The sequence below is a fragment of the Canis lupus genome, chromosome 19, assembly GCF_048164855.1.
Source record: "Canis lupus baileyi chromosome 19, mCanLup2.hap1, whole genome shotgun sequence".
Lineage (NCBI taxonomy): Eukaryota > Metazoa > Chordata > Mammalia > Carnivora > Canidae > Canis > Canis lupus.
Window position 1 is genome coordinate 6,450,206 of NC_132856.1, and position 17,081 is coordinate 6,467,286.

Here is a 17,081-nt window from a genome sequence, read left to right on the forward strand (position 1 = left end):
ACCAAGCCACACCTTGGGGTGGTTCTGGAGATGCAGCTATGGAGCAGCAAGGATAAGAACAGAATCAGGAAATTTCATTTTAGCAATTTATTCAGTTTCCCCAAATGTAAAATGGGAAGAATTTTTTTTAAAAGATGTATTTATTTTAGAGAGATAGTACGCAAGTGCCTGTGAGTGGGGGCAGGGGCAGAGGGAGAGAATCTCAAGTAGACTCCCCACTCAGGGTGGAGCCTGACACCAGGGTCAATCTCGTGAACCATGAGATCATGACCTGAGCTGAAGTCAGGAGTCAGATGCTTAACCAACTGAGCCACCCGGGCACCCTTAAAATGGAAAGAATTTTGACACCAGCTTTATAAGGTTGTAATGAAGCTGAAATGAAGCTTAAATGCATATACAGAGCTTAGCATTGTGCCAGGCACACATTAGGTGCTCCATGAATGTTAGCAGCCAGTTATATATGGAAGACATAGTCCTTGCCCTCAGCTTTCAATGGCTGATGGAAAGAAGTCCTTAGTATGGTATTCAAAGAACCCTTGGGGCACCTAGCTGGCTCAATCCGTGGAGCATGTGACTCTTGATCTCAGGGTCATGAGTTTGAGTCCCATGTTGTGCATAGAGATTACTTAAAAAAAAAAAAGAAAACAAAACAAAAATCCCCACCTCTCATCCCGGCCTCTTTGTTCTTCCTATTGGGACGCTTCCATCAGCTGTCTAGTTCCCTGCCAAGCCAATCCTTAGAGCTCCTCCAACAGGTGATAGCTTTTCACACCTTTAAGTCTTTGCTTAAGCTATTTCCTTTCCCCGAAAGGCCTTTCCTTTGCTTGAACCCTTTCCACTGCAGGGAGAGGGGGCACCTCTGAGTTCCCCCAAGCTTCTATGCACTGCTGTCCCCATCTCAGCAACTTGTGCCGGGAAGCAGAGCTATCTGCCTTGGCCAGAGTCATCCATACCATCTAGCCGCAGGCCTGGTGCCCCTGGGAGGTGCTGGCCAGTGTACTCTGAGTGAACCGAGACCCGCTCACCAACCAGGTCTCCCTTTCAACGTCACCATCTTCCTTGACCATCCTTTCTCTACACAGTGGTTCTCAGCTTCAGCTTGCATCAGAGGGACCTGAAGGGTTTGTTAGACACAGGATTTCTGATTCAGGAAGTTGAGGGGTCGGGGGGAGTGTCCTGAGAGTTTGCATTTTTAACAATTCCGATGCTGATCTGCACACTTTGAGAGTCCGTGCTCTGCCCCATTACCCTGGTTTGTCGCTCTCAAGGCACTTAACACTCTCTCCGAAGTGATCCTGCGCATCTATCTTGTGTCTTCACTGACTTCCCATCGAAGCTGCATGAGGGTAAGAACTAGGAGCTGGGAGCTGTGCTTGATCTTGATACAGGGCCGAATGCATACCCAAGGCTGAAAAGGAAGAGATGCTCGGTCCCACGGACGAGGGCACTGGGAGGTCCCTGGAAGGCCACTCGCCGGCTCCCTCCTTCCCCTCAACTGATCCTAGTCCCTTGAACCTCGCGCGGCTCCCCGAGTCACCACGGCCCCTTTAAATGTGCGCGGGGACGCCTCGCCCCTCGTCTCCAGCGATCCCTGACTGAGCAAAAAGGGGAAAAAAAAGCCTTCCTCGGAGCGGGAGGAAACGTCTAGGAGGGGGCGGAGGCGCAGCGGCGGCAGAGGCGCGGCGTCCAGAGCGCAGCGCGCCGGGTGCGGAGCCGGGTGCGGAGCCGGGAGCCCGAGCGGGAGCCCGAGCGGGAGCCGGAGCGGGAGCCGGAGCCGGAGCCGGAGCCGCCGCGCCGCGCGCTGTCCCGGCCGCCGCCCCGCGCGCCCCCTCCCCGCCCCGCCCCGCCCCCGGCCGCCGCGGCCCCGCCCCCGGAGGCTCGCGCCCCGCGCCCCCAACTTGCCCGGCATTCCGCGTGGACGCTCGAGCGGACGCGCCCCGCGCTGCCCCGGCCGCCGCCCCCCCGCGCCCCCGCGCCCCGCGCCCCGCGCCCCGCCCGCCCGCAGGCTCGCGCCCCGCGCCCCCACTGGCCCTGCGCGCCGCGCCGAGTCCAGCGCGCGCCGGGGGGCGGGGCGGGCGCCGGGAGTGCGGGCCCCGCGGGGCGGCCATGGAGTGAGGCGGCGCGCGGACTCGTGCCGGGACCGACCGACTGCCTGACCGACGGCGGCCCCGGGCTGCGCGGGCTGGAAGATGCACAGAGCAGGTAGGAGGCTCCGCTTGGCCTCCGCGCCGAGGCGCGCGCCAGGGGACCACGCCGGGCGCTCCAAGTTGCGGCCCGCGGGGCGCCGGAGCGAGCCGCGGACCCCCACCCCCACCCCCACCCCCCGGGCTTCCCCTCTGCCCGGCTGCGGCCGAGGCCTGGGCGGGTCCGGCGTCCCCTCGCCCGGGGGGCTGAGGATCGTCGGGGGCCCCTGTCCGGGACGCCCGGCCCGAGGGACGCCTGCTGGAGTGGGCGAGGCCGCACCCTGGCCGCGCGCGCCCTCGCCCCGCGCCCACCGCGACCCGGGGGCACCGCGCGGCGGCCGGGGGCGCTCCTTTCGCGGAGGCGACTGGGTCGCGCCCCTGAGTTCTCACCCCGGCTCCTCGGGTTCCCCGCCAGGCCCTCCTGCGCCCCGGCGTCCTTCCGGAGCTCTTCCCCACCCCGGGGTCCATCCCGGCCCCTCGGGACCCGGCGGCGCACCCTTGAGAGGTGCAAAGGCCCCCTCCTCCTCCTGCCGGACCCCGCGACTTGGAGCTCAGCCCCCCGAGGAGGCGAGAGAGCCCTGCGTTACTCGCGCCCGCCGCGCAGCCCGCCCCGGCAGCGCCCTGGCCTGGGGCCCTCTTTGTGGCTCCCCCAGGAGACCCGCCGCCCCGGGACGCTCCCCCCGAGGCTGAGCGCACTCCAGACGTTCCCTCCCGTCCCTCGAGTCTCCGCCTCGTGGATGTGGATCCGCCTCTGCGGGTTCAGGGATTGCGGGAAATCCAGAATGCGTTCAGTCGTGAATACTAGCAGCCCCTTCTGAGGAGTGCCATTTAGCAGATTCAGTAACTGAGACCCCGATGGGCGATGCCGGGGACCGGTCCCGGGATTCCTGACTCCATCCACTCCAAGGGCAGAAAGTTCCCTGTAAGAGTTTGCAGTCTCAGCGAACTTCATTTCCCTGCCAAGGAGGGATAGTCACTCTTTTTTTCTTTTCGTCTGAAAATTGAGCAGAAGGCAGCCCTCTCCCGGACCCACACCCTTGTCCGAAGCCATACTCCAAAACACACATCCCTAAAGAAACAGGAAGCCACCATTTTGGCTGTCTTAGAAGCATATCCTGCTGCCTTGTGTGTGTTGTGGGGTTTTTTCTTTTTTAAGTCTTTTTAATGAAAAAAGTCATTGTCTTAGGAGTGAGGTGCAGACAGGAGACATTTGGCTGGACTGATTTGACAAAGGAGACCAGCGGGGACTTGGGAGTGGGGCAGCTGCCCTCCTGTGTCCAGGCCCTGTTGTCTGCTGGGCATGTGGACGCCAGGACAGTGATGGAGCTTGGGTCTCAGCATGGGGGGCGGTGGAAGCAGGGGTGCCACTTAGGGAGGGGCTGGAGCAGGGTCCCAGTGCCCAGCCAGCCACGCCTCGGAGGAAGAAGTTCGCCTCCTGCCTGCTTCTGGCACAGTCTGAACAGAGCCAGGCTAGCTTTTTCCTACACTCCTAATAAAACTCACTTTAAAACAATGGTGAGAGCTGTTCCAGTTTTCCCACGTTTCCCTGCTTGAGGCTTGGGCAAGCCCTCCCTTTTCTAAGAATCTGGGGGATGGAATGAGCCGGAATAAACTGAGAGGGAGGTTTGGTCCCAGGAAATCTTAGCAGTTGCTACTCTTGGGGTTAGCCGTCCTGTAACTTGCCTCAAGCATAAACCTGGTTACTTTTTCAGTGTGATGGCAATGATGGAAAGCTCACATGATGATTTCTGTGTGCCATGCTCTGAATTTCCTGATCATGTAACATAGCTCTTCACAGACTCCGTGCGATTGAATTTCGGGACCACCATATACTTCGTTATGTGACCTTGAGGAGGTTAGTTACTTCACCTCTGTGCCTCAGTTTCTTAATCTGAAAAATGGGGATAGTATGATCTTTGTCATTGAGTTCTAATGATTAAATAAAGCTTCTAAGGTGTCTGGAACAGTGTCTGTCATGTTATAAGCTACCTGGCTGGCTATACTGGCTAGCTAGTATTTATTGGTCACTTACTACGAATGAGGTGCTGCTTTTAAGTGTTTTACTTCAATTCAGTTTTCACAGTAACCTTATGAGGTAAGTGCTCTTACTATCCCCATTTTATAGATGGGAAAACTGAGTGGCAGGGATTTTATTGTCACTGACTTTATGGTCACTCAGCCAAGATAGGCTTCAAACACACATTGTCCATCTTCAGAACCTTCTGAACACATAGTAGGTACACAAGAGATTTTAGCCAATTGAGTTTGTTAGTTGTTGTATGTCTGTTACTTCCTTTGAACTTCTCAACAGCCTTATGGAAAAAGAAAGTATTTCATTTTACCATGAAAGAAACAGGCTCAGGCCAAAGTGATGTGCCCAGGATGACACAGACGATGTGCGCCAGAGCAGGGATTGGAGCCCGGGTCTATCTGAGCCTGGGGCCCATGCTTTTCTCACTTCGTCCCTGCAGTCTTCCCAGTATGTGCCCTGTTGTGGATCACTGGACTAGCTTAACAGCAGCCTAATTAGAAATCATCAGGCTTGGCTTGGACATTCCAGCAGGCACCCAGGAATGAAAGTTAAATTAAGATGCAATTGGAAGGTGAAATTGGAAGATAATTACTCTTGGAACATATGGCTACGAGAGTTCCAGGGGGAATATAGTGAACTGCAATTGAAACAGACTCAGGGTCTGAACAAGGGGATATAGGGACACCAGAAGAGCCATGAGTTTAAATACGCTGTAGTTGGCTGGAGCAGAAGGCACTCTCACTCACTGTTTGTTGCAGTGCCCTTACTCTACAGATAGGGAAACCAAAGCTCAGTGAGGGAAAGGGACTTGCCCAAGGCCACACACCTCCAGTTCAATGTCGGAGCCAGGAGTGGAGGTCAGAGTTCCTGACTCCCAGCCCAGTGCTCCTCCCAATATCCCTTCTCATTTAACCTCTATGTAACTGGCAAGGAAGCTGCAGCATGAATGTGTGAGTGACAGCTATTTAATTAAAATAGAGGGAGAAAATATAAACTAGTTATGGGGGCTGGCTGGGGATGATTTCTATCACCAGAGGCTGTTAAAAATCTCTTTCTCCTGTCACTGTGATTCTCCCCATTGTCAGTTAACTCTTGGCATCTTGGCTCAAAGGGTGTTCTGCATTGGAGTTAACCTTATGCTACAGCAAATTGCCAAGAGGTCTTGGGCAAAGAGAGTATGAACCCTGGACTCTGTGATACTAAGAGAAGGAAGGTTCACACCACAGCCCGGGGAACTCAGGAGACAGCAGAGCTTCCACCAGTCCCACGCATGCTGGGTTCCGGTTAGTCAGAAAGTTAAGCTTAACCCAGAGGAGGAAGCCCCAGCTCTTATTTATCCTGCAATTCCCCCCCCCCACCCCATCCCTGCTGTACTGGACTACCAGACTTCCAAAGGGCTTGCATCTAAGTGCCTTTGGGCCTTTGCACATTCTGTTCCCTCTATCTGGCATGCCCAGCCTCTTTTTTGGTTATGAAAATCCTCCTTGTCCTTCCACATGCACCCCAAAGCTACCTCTTCCATCCATCTTCTCTAGGCAGAATTGGTCTGGGACCTAGATAACCTTCTACTTAGGACAGGGGCTCTGTGGGATTCCTTTTTGTGAGGAAGGCCGGGAGGGAGCAGAGCCGAAGTTCTCACACAATCTTTATTTTTTTCTTCCTCCCTGGTGTCTTTCCCTGGCTCCTTCTCATAACCTCAGAGCCACTGGGGCTCCCTCCTGGGCCTTTCTCTTTTCTTTGTTCACACTCCTTTACTTGATGATCTCACCAGGCCCAGGCCTTAAATTCTATCTCTGTGCTGGATACCTCTAGCCAGACCTCTCCTGAGACCCAGGCTGGTATATCTAGGAGCACACCTGATATCTGTCTCCACCTAAGTGTGTGGTGGGAACTCAGATTTAACATGTGCAAATTTAGAGTCTGGATTTTCCTCCCCAGCATCGACAGCCTTCCCCAATTCAGTTGGTGGCAACTTCACTTTCCCAGTTCCTCTGACTCAAAACCTTGGTGTTGTCCTTGACTTCTCCCCTTCTTTTACACCCCATATTCATACTGTCAGCAAATCCTGCCAGCTCTGTCTTCATATTTGGAATCTGACTCTTTACCACTTCTACTGCTGCCAACCTGGTCCAAGTCTCCACCATCTCATCTCTTGCCTGGATGATTGCGAGTGCCTCCTCATGGGTTTCCCTGAATCCATCCACACCATTTCAACTTATTTCAGCACATGAGCCAGAGTATGCATGTCTTCCTTCTGCTTGGGTCCCTGCATAATCTACACCTTCCCTGTGACCTCTCTGACCTCATCTCCTGCTTCTTCCTGTTGCTTGCTCACTCATCCCTCCCTTCAAACTACTCTGGCCCTCCTTGAACACATCATCTGACTCCTGGCTTCCCTCACATCTTGCTAGTCTTTGCTCTAATGTCCTCTCAGTGAGGCCTATCCTGGTTTAAAATTGAAAGAAAGAGAAAGAGAGAAAGAAGGAAGAGAGAGAGAGAGGGAAGAAAGAAGGGAGGAAAGAAAGAAAAAGAAAGAAAAAAGAAAAGAGAGATCTTTTTCCATAGAATTTATGATCATCTAACATACAATAATGTAATATGCTTCTCCTTTTTATTGCTTATCTTCCTCTACTAGAATATAAGGTTCACCAAGGACAAGGTCTTTGTTTTGTTTATTGATTTGTCCAAAGATTCTAAGTGGATGCCTATCACATAGTAGGAACTCAGTAAATATCTGTTTAATGGAATCTGATTAATAGAAATTGGATGGGAGCAAATGAAGCCAGTCATTCACCTTATGGTCAGTTAGTACTTTTGAACTCTGGATTCAGCCTTATGTAAATTTGACACCTGGCTAGCTGTCTCTGGTCTCTCTGGCTTCTGTTTCCTTGAATTTTACCCTTTGCTGCCTCACTAGAAGCTGGGAGCCCTGAGTCTCCACTGTAGAAGAAAGCTCAAGGGCAAAGGGGTGAAGGCAGGGCTCAAGTGACTAGACCAGGAAGCAGGAAGCCCACATTCTACCTGGGTCCTGCTCCAGACTTGCTGAGAACCATGTGCTTCAGTTTCCTCATCTTTCCCTGTGGGGTCAGACAGAGCCTTTCTGATTCTGGCATCCTTTGGTCATAGAGGGGATGCAGGTGAAACATCCTGAACCTCAGAGCTGGAAGTAGGACATGGACACTAGATACTTGTCATTCCTAGGGAATCCTGTGGGGAAGGCATTTTCTTGCAGGATCATGCCTCAGACGCCCACTGTAACCTTTCTTGAGGAGCTGGCGCCCACAGATCAATAGCTTGATTGGATGAAGGATGGAGTGGGGGTGGGAGTGATGCAGCCAAGGTGTGGTGTTTTTCATGGCCCATCTGTCCCTTTGTCAGGTCTCATGGCACTCACATGAAATACCACCCGTTAAGGATGAGAAATGAGAGTCCTCACCCCCAAAGAATAATTTCATGCCAGTGCCTGACACCTGATGTTGGGAGCTTGAAGCTAATATTATGTATCAGTGTGAAGGACGACCTGTAGCAGGAGAAGATGTGGGGTAGGCAAAGACTGACATTATTAGATAATAATGGCTTCTCTTTATTGAGTACTCCTACATGAACGCCTATTGCTGGGCACTTTTAATATATATCTTTAATCTTTATAACCTCTTGAGAACAGGTGTTACTATTGTACCTATTTTACAGATGAAGAAACTGAGGCTCAGTTTCATAGCTTATCAGTGGCAGAGTCAGGATTTGAACCCAAATCAGCCAGGCTCCAAAGACTCTGTCTGTTACTCTACAATGACAGATTAGCTAAAGCTTAGCTGTTTAAACTCCACATAGTTGGGTGGGTTTTTATTGTTGTTGTCTGTGGTTGGTTTTTTGTTTTGTGTTTTACTCATTTGGACAGATATTTTTCTTTCTTTTTTTTCTTTTTTTTTTTAATTTTTATTTATTTATGATAGTCACAGAGAGAGAGAGAGGGGGGCAGAGACACAGGCAGAGGGAGAAGCAGACTCCATGCATCGGGAGCCCGATGTGGGACTCGATCCTGGGTCTCCAGGATCGCGCCCTGGGCCAAAGGCAGGTGCCAAACCGCTGTGCCACCCAGGGATCCCCAGATATTTTTCTAAAGTAGGGTGTATTTGCTTATGGAAACAAGGAGTTGGAAGGCCTCTTATATCTTGAAGACTTTCTGTTATTATCTGAATGCCAGTAGCTGGCCTGGGTGTTGATGTGGGTGGATATAGGTGTGGGTTAAGGGGTTGGTGCAGTGCGTGCTTTCACCTTTAGAGTCTTGACAGCTGTGTCTTTTCTCCTTTTCTTGCTGGCAGCTACCACATTTTACACCTGGCAGTGTTTCTGTTCTAACTGCCAGTCCTTCCCCCTCCTAGTTAGCTGTGCACTAGAAAACCAGACCACTAAGTTCATTAGGTTTATGTGCAAAGTGCAACAATGAGGCTCCGAAATGAAGCCCTTTCAGGAACAGGGTGCATGGGCACCTATATTCTTGCACTCCAGGCCTTTTTAATTTCCTTTGGGGCCTCCTCAGCTAAATTTTACATAGTTCGGTCAGTTTAGGGGAGATACTTACTTTGGCTTCAGATGTATTGAAATTGAGGTGCCAGTGGAACAGCCCCACTGAGATGGATTAAAACCAGCTAGCACTATGCTGGCCAGCAATATAGCCAGCATCCACATGTGGCCACTGAGTAGTCGAAATGTGGCTAATCTGAATTGTGATGTGCCGAAAAGTATAAAATACACTTTAGATTTCAAGGACTTAGTACAAAAAAGAATGTCAAATATTTCCTTAATAAATTTTGTAAATTGATGACATGTTGAGCCAGATATGATTCATTGCTTACATGATGATATCCAAAATGATGATACTTTGGATATATTGAATTGAAAAAGAAGTATTGTTAAAATTAATTTCACCTGCTTCTTTTTTACTTTTTAATGTGGCTATGAAAAATTACATATGTGATAACATGGCTCACATTGTATCTCTGCCAGATAGCCCTGGACTACAGATGACTGGGATTAGGTGCTACAGGGGTTTACCTGGGAGTCAAATGCATGGGGAGGAGAAGAGTTTGCTGACAGACCTCTAGGACCTCTGCTCCATCTCCCTTATGTCATGAGCCAGGCTGGCATTCTGAAGCAGCTCTGTGTCAAACCTAGGCCTAGGCCTTAGGGGGGATGGGATTGGGAGATGGGGCGGGGCTCAAGGGGAGATTTGTATGTCATCATCTATGGGCAGTGGGGAGCCAAGCAGTGCATTTGAAGCCCAGATGTCAGCATGGAGTTACTTTCCTGGAAATCTTCATTCCTCACTCTGCCCAGTGTGGCCAGGGACTTGGAGGCATGGAGTCATGCTGTGGCAAGACAGATGAACTTGGAAGTGGGCAGCTATTCTCTTGACCCTTGCACTTATCCAGATCCCTCCCATTCTGAAGAATACAGTTAAAATTTCACCTTCTTCAGGAGGTCTTCATTAGTCACGGTAACTCTTGCTTCTCTGACTCCTGTTGTACAGTGTATAGTTTGTACCACATCCTTTATTCTGACATGGTCAGATAGATCCTCCACATCCACAAGGGAAGAGACTTTTTGGAAATACCCATGTTGGAAAATACCATGTAGTTTTTCCTATGAAATTTGGATGCCCATGAAATTTGGATGCAGGGCAGTTAGCTAGACACCAGTCTTAAGGCACGTAGAATTCAAAGGTGACCCTTAGAAGAGTCATGCATCACTGTCACAGACCTTTGTTGTATTGCTCTTGAGGGAATGAGATAATGGCTATTCAGTCATAATATTGCAAGGGTCTGCAGCTCTGTCCTCCAATTGTTCTGTTAGTCTTGTCTCCCCGACCTAACTGCAAGTACTCAGCAGAGGTATTCTTCTCTTCCTGGTGCATATAGATAGTAGGTATTCAGTGAATTAACTATAGAATGAATATAAGCTCCATGAGGGTGGCAGGGATGGTGACTATCAAGTTCAGCATTGTCTCATGGGTACCTGGCACCTACAAAGCATTTAATATATAGTTATTGGATGAATGATTACAATGATCCGGACACCTTTATTTGAGGAGTATGTCATTGAGTTGAGTTTTGTTAGCTGGACTATGTACAGAAGAAAGATCTTTGTTTACATCACTTTGTTTACAGGATGCATCATCAGTAGAGGTCCAGGGATTTTAAAGATGGGGTGGAGGATATAATCCGAAGATAGAACATTGGGCTCACAGAGGTTGGGAAACTGTCTTCAGTGTTTCCTTGAAAATGCTAAGTGGGAGACTCTGAATGGAAATAAAGGTAACTATACTTTTTGTGTCCTTGTTTTCTCTATTTTCATCCTTTAGATTCACCAAAACCACCAGTTGCTCCCAAGCCAAAGACTACCAGTCCCCTCACGCCAATGACAACACCCAAATTTACTTCATCACCCCGGCCTGATAGTCTTCACAGTCCCAACTCCATGTCTAGGGGGCCAAAACCACCCATTGCCCCTAAACCCAGGCTGTCGACCCCCAGTGAGTGGAGAGCCAGTGTGTACGTGATCAACAGTTTGAATAAATGCAGCAACGGGAAACTGCTCTGCGTCGACAGGGGACTGTACGAAGAGCACCGGTCCAACTTGGAGTGCTCCGAGTCTGAGGCTGATGAGGATTACATCGTGGTCCCCAAGGCTCCACCAAAAGAGGATGAACCCAGGGATAGCACCTCTGCAGAGAATGCAGTAATGATATCTCCAGCTGCTGGGGAAGAGGAGTGCCAGGAGGGAGGCGAGGAGAGTGACCCGGAGGGGATGGGAGCTGCTGAGGACTTGGCAGCCCCAGCTGAAGGGGTGATAAGTGACGAGGCTGATGGAGGCACAGCCCCCACTCCTGAGGATGTGGGGGTAGAGGACAGTGCCTGTGACCTGGGGGCAGAGGAGCAGACATTCACAAGGGAGGAGGAAGAGAAGCTAGTGGAAGAGCACAACATGTACAACCTGGAGGACGGAGGCCCTTGGGATGGAGAAGCAATCCTTCCAAGTGATGTCATTCTAACTCAAGTTGATTTAGAGGGTCCAGCAATTCCCAGCGAGGAGCCTGGGCCCCCTGGGACACCCAGGGAGGAAGGGGAGGGTGGTGAGGAAGGCTCCCCCAACACAGAACTAGGGGCTCCAGATGAATGTGTGGGTTCTGACAGACCCCCCGAGGGGGATGCCGAAGATGCCAGCAAGGAACTCACAAAGAATGAGGGCTTGGCCTCAAGTATCCAGGAGGCAGAGAGGGCTATAGTCAACCCTGAAGTCTCCAAGGAGGAGTGTGAAGATACCATAGCCAGCGGTGACCAGGATGAGCCACCTGACCAAAATGAGAAAACTGACCAAGAAGAAATGGCAGCAGTCACCCAGGAGGTGGGGGAAGACCCTCGAGAAGGTAGAGACCCGGTGCAGGATGAACCTGCTGAGGAGAGCTGCCAAATCATTCCTTTTGAGAATGATGGTGTGGATGACTTTGTGACTTCACTCTCAGGAAGTCCCTATGAGTTCTTTCCGACTGAGAGCACCTCCTTCTGTAGCGAGAGCTACTCTTCTCTTTCTAAGTCAGCAGGAGGCTTGGAGTCACAGCAGGAACCACAGTCTGCAGAATGTGCAGAGCAGGACCCCATTGTCAGAGCTTCATATGGCGCTGGGGAGGGCCCCTCTGTCCCTGATGTGGTGGTAATGACAGGGGATGAGGATGCTGGAGACGATGCACTCACCAACCCCTATGAGATGGGAGTTGACCTGGACCAAGGGACTGTCCCTGGGGAAGGAGAGGAGCCTGAGACACAGGCTGCATCTGACACTCTGAGTGCTTATGGCACGAAAGAAGAAATGAACTCTGATGCTGAGGGTGGCCTGGTCCCCACTGACAGGAAGAACATCATTGCGAGGGCCAGGCCCCACTCTGGGAAGGTGGCTGGCTATGTCCCAGAAACTGTCCCAGAAGAAATCGGACCAGAAGCTGGCTCTTCGGCTATTGGCATTAAAGGTGCCACCAAGGAGGCGAGAAAGACGGTTCTGTCATTGGAGGGGAAACCGCTGGAAGCCAGCAGGGCCTTGCCAGCAAAGCCCAGAGCCTTCACTTTATACCCTCGATCGTTCTCTGTGGAAGGCCGAGAGATTCCAGTCTCCTTGTACCGGGAGTCAGAGGCATCTAGCTTGGACGATCATAGGATCAAAAGAAAAGATGACAACCTTTCTCTGCCCTGTGTGATTGGGTCCTCTGGGAGTTTCTCCCAGAGGAACCACCTTCCTTCCAGCGGCACCTCAACACCCTCTTCTGTGGTCGACATCCCGCCCCCTTTCGACCTGGCTTGCATCACCAAAAAGCCCATCACAAAGAGTTCTCCCTCGCTGCTGATTGAGACTGAGCCCCCAGACAAGTACACCAAGAAGAAGAAGTCATCCTTCAAGAAGTTCCTGGCACTGACATTTAAAAAGAAGTCAGAGAACAAAGTCCACGTGGATGTCAATGTGTCGTCTTCCAGGTCATCTTCAGAATCCAGCTACCACGGGCCTGCCAGGCTTCTGGAAATTGACCGCAGGAGCCTCAGCAACTCCCCACAGCTCAAGGCTCGGACTGGCAAGCTCCGGGCTTCCGAATCCCCTTCCTCCCTCATCTTCTATAGGGATGGAAAGAGGAAAGGTGTCCCCTTCAGCAGGACGGTGTCCAGAGTGGAGTCCTTCGAAGACCGCTCTCGGCCCCCCTTTCTGCCCTTGCCCCTGACCAAGCCACGGTCCATCTCATTCCCCAATGCTGATACTTCAGACTATGAGAACATTCCAGCCATGAACTCAGACTATGAAAATATTCAGATTCCGCCGCGGAGGCCTGCGAGGGCTGGGACATTTACGAAACTGTTTGAAGATCAGAGCAGAGCCCTGTCCACAGCAAATGAGAATGATGGCTATGTGGACATGAGCAGCTTCAATGCCTTTGAGAGCAAACAGCAGAGCACAGACCAAGAAGCAGAAAGGTACTGTGAAATTATATTTTCTTTGTTGTTGGGCAAATGTAACTATCGGAGAGGCAAGCTTAGATGTAGGGGACAGAATGGACTTGCTTTCTAGCCCCAGGCTCTGTTTATTTCTAGCTGTGTGACTGGAGGTGAGTGGCTTTATCTCTCTGAGCCCATCTGTGAAATGGGATTCCTGCTGCCTCACAGCAGTGAAGAGATCAGAGATGATCACCTGTGTGAGAGTATCAGTCTAAAATGCCAAATACAGTGTAAATGTGAGCATTTGTATTTCCATTATTTGAGAGACATTTCTCATCTAGGTAGATGGGTTTGCTAGTTCCCTCCAGGAAAGTCACCAAGAGAGAAGGCCCTGATATCTTGCCAAACTAAATATCTTTCACCATCAGGAAAATACCCTAAATTGAGATTGATACTCTTTTACTGTGTAAATATGCACTCTATTCAAGGGAACTAGAAAAGACAATCTGTTTAAATTGTTTAAAGAGCTAAAGGTGCCTTAAGCTAAATTTCTGAATAGAAGCCTTTAAGAGGTACATCCAAGCTGATTTTTTTTTTTTTTTTTTTTTGGAGTCATTCACCTTGGAAATAAGAGTGAAACACTGAAATTATTGACAACAGTAGGGATTTTCTGACCCCACCTTCCCAAGACTGACTGAATGTCCTTATTGATCATTCCAAGTGGATAATTGCCAAATCCTGCAGTTTTTGTACCTCGTGGATGCAACTTAAAGGCAATGCAGTTCAGCCTCAACCATTGACTCTCTTTGGGAATGCCTGATAGGAATTAATACAAGTTGAAAATGGCGGTTAAAGGATATCCTGATTCTGACCCTTCGTGTGCAATGACTTCACCCAGTCACACACAGCTGCTGCTGCTAGGAGTTCCCGGGGCGCCTGCAGTAATGAATAGATAAGATGATTTGCAATTAGCATGAGCTGTCGCTGGAGTGTAGATGCTAGAAGTGTTTATGTGGTTTATTCTCCTGAGTTTTTTACATGGTTCTCCATCTTCTCCCTCCCCCACGTCTGGGTGAAGCCATTAATTAGTTCTTTCCAGAATGAAATGGTTTGTTTGCTGGGGCAAGGGTAAACACTAACACTGTCGGAGGGACTGAGTTTAATTTGGAGAGTGTGGACGTGTGCAAACTCTAAGAGGGTGAGAGCTGCACAGCCGACCAGTTCATTGCATTAATAGTTATCAGCAGGATTTGACGAGATCCAGGCCTAGCTGAGTGCCTCCTAGCATTGATGAAAATAGATCCAAGCTCTGAAACCAGAATCACCCTGCTAGAAAGGATCTCAAAGGGCATATGGTCAAGGTTCCCACTCTAACGGGCCTTTCTCTCCTTTCTCTAACCCAGTCTATACTTGAATTCCTCAAGCCACAGGGAACTCACCACCTCCCAGAGCTGCCTCATCTGTTGCTAGGTATTCTGATTAAAATTTCCTTTCTGACTGAGGCAAAAGCTGTCTCTTAATATCCCTACCTCACTCATGCTGGCTCTTCCCTCTCAGGCCAGGCAAGTGAGCTCATTTCCTCTTTTGTATGACAGCCCTTCAGCAATTGAAATCTGCTTCTGTACAATTGCTGAATTTTATAGCTGGGAGGGAACTCCAGACAACCTTTGGTCCTCTTACAAAGGAGGAAACTGAGGCACAGAGAGGGAAAGGGATTTACCTAAGGTAGTTCAGCAATTTAGTGTAGAAGTCAGTGCTAGGACTCCAGATTTCCTGGTACCTGGTTCGGGCGTTCTTAGTGAATTTACACTAAGGGACGCCAGAGCTGATTGTGCAGGCTCTACGCTGCACTGCTCCAGGGCCACATTCACATTCAACGCGTCCCCTTCTCCCAAGTTGTCTAGTGCACAGGTTGCTTGGCCATTTGCAGAGTCCGTGTTGCCTTGATCTGTACTGTGCCCAAAACCCAATAAAGGTCCCTTCATCCAAATTAACATGAGTATAAGGGAAAATTTCCCAAGAAAATGTCAATGCTACCATATCTTGACTGCTTCCTGTGTGCCAGGCATTGTGCTGGGTGCTTTCCCTGCATTTTCTCACATTTGATGCTACAGCCTGGGGCCATGGTTGAGTATCCTGGGCTGTCAGATTCAGAGGGCTGTTACCCTACTCTGATGCTATTTCAGAGTGACCACGATAAATCTCCCATGCAGGAACCACATCCTCTTGGACATCAATCAGTGAGCAAAGCTCTCTTCCGTTTTCCTGCATGAAACAGATGGAAGCAAAGGGGGAGAAAAATCCTCGCTTTGGGCTGGAACAGGTCTGGGCAAGGGAGGTTTCAGACACATCAAATTTAGAGGCACAAGGGACTGCCGTGGCAGGAGGGGGAGGTCCTAGTGCTTCTTCGCCTGAGCAGGGACTTGGAGAATCTAGTGGCCAGGGTGCTGCTGATCTGAGACTTGTGCCGAGAGGTGCCTGGGGTGCTTTAGGTTGGGCAGGACAGAATGAGGCAAGAGGCTAGGGAGGCAGTGCCTCCTCCTTCCACTCCTTGTCCTGCCCCACACCTTGCTTCAGTGTGAGGATCAGGGACAGAGGCCAAAATAAATATTAACACCCCTGAACGATGTGGGTTCAAAGCCCGCTCAGCCACTGACTTGCTGTGGGATCTTGGAAAAGGCTAAGCTACAGTTTGCTCATCTGTAAAATGGTAAGATTGGAGCAAATCTGTATTCCTCAACCATTTGCCTTACCTGTAGCACTTTTGCCATTTCTGTTATTGCCATCTATACTATCACTTACTTATTGTTTTTCTTCCAATCAGCCTCTCTTTTTTACTTCAAAAATATTTAGAAAGGAAATTTTATGTCATGGTTGGGAAATGGAAAAACACTATTGGTTGTTGCCATAAATAGAAGGCAGTTGTACAAATAAGATACAAAGGAAAGGAAAATAACGGGTAAATTCTAGCTTGAGGTTATTACTTGCCAAGGCTGGAGCTGGAAGGCTGGTCCCTTTGTTAAACAGGGAGAGGTGTTAAAGACGTCCTGGCACCACACAGAGACTTTCTCCTTGGCATAATCAGAAGGATTCAAGAGGACTGAAAAGGGAATAACTCTCTCTCTGGTGTGATTCACTGTTATTTAAATCCAAGCCCTTTTTCCACTAAAAGCACCTCCCTTCAAGAAACATGTATAGAATAGACAATTCAGAGAGCCCTTAGAGACTCCTAAATCAGAGTAGCAGCTCGGGATCTAATGGATGATTGTAAAGTTTCTTCTATATGATTACTTCCTTTGAGATTTATATACCCAGATAATAACATTTTAGGAGCCACAATAATCTTATTAACAATTCTCTGTCTTGTAAAATAAAATTGTATGAATTGTTATTTATGTACATCTTCCCCATGGTATACAAAAAATTTCATCATCTTTTAGTTTAAGGCATATCCCCAGAACATTCTACTTTTCTCCCCTGAATTGACCCTTGCGAAAAAGAAAAAAATGGACCAGAGATTGAGTCTAATATTTACTTTTCAAATAGGCTGTTTAATGTCCTTAGTCAGGACTCTTGGTTGGGAGGAACCAAGTCTTTACTTCTGAGTATCCCATAGCCCCTCAGGATGTTGGTCATGTGCTAGGAGCTTAATACATGTGTGCTGATGATCAGGAGTTTTATGATTCCATGCAAGTTGGTGATTTTGAGCTTCACAGGGGTCAAAGAATTATCATTTATTCAGCACTTGTCTTCAGCAACACAGTGCTGGGTGCTTTGTAAACACTCAATAAATATCCCTTTGATGCAGAACACCACATAGAGTAGTTTGTCGTAAGTGTCTCATTTAAATCTTGTAATTGTGTATTTATTTTTTGCGTGATGATGAGTCTACTT

The 17,081-nt window shown here is 49.5% G+C and overlaps 1 protein-coding gene across 5 annotated transcripts in view; it reads left to right on the forward strand.

Annotated features, from left to right (window-relative positions):
- FGD5 (FYVE, RhoGEF and PH domain containing 5) overlaps positions 1-17,081 on the forward strand; it is a 126,113-nt gene that overhangs the window by 4,255 nt on the left and 104,777 nt on the right. For 2 of the 5 annotated variants that reach the window (XM_072785017.1, XM_072785018.1), the window contains exons 1-2: positions 2,068-2,202; positions 10,577-13,226. In XM_072785017.1, coding sequence (XP_072641118.1) covers positions 2,190-2,202; positions 10,577-13,226 — 2,663 coding nt within the window. In that variant the 5' untranslated portion in view covers positions 2,068-2,189. Of the gene's footprint in view, positions 1-1,218; positions 1,347-2,067; positions 2,203-3,912; positions 4,039-10,576; positions 13,227-17,081 lie in introns of those variants that run through there. The other 3 variants (XM_072785019.1, XM_072785020.1, XM_072785021.1) reach the window with 3 other exon arrangements.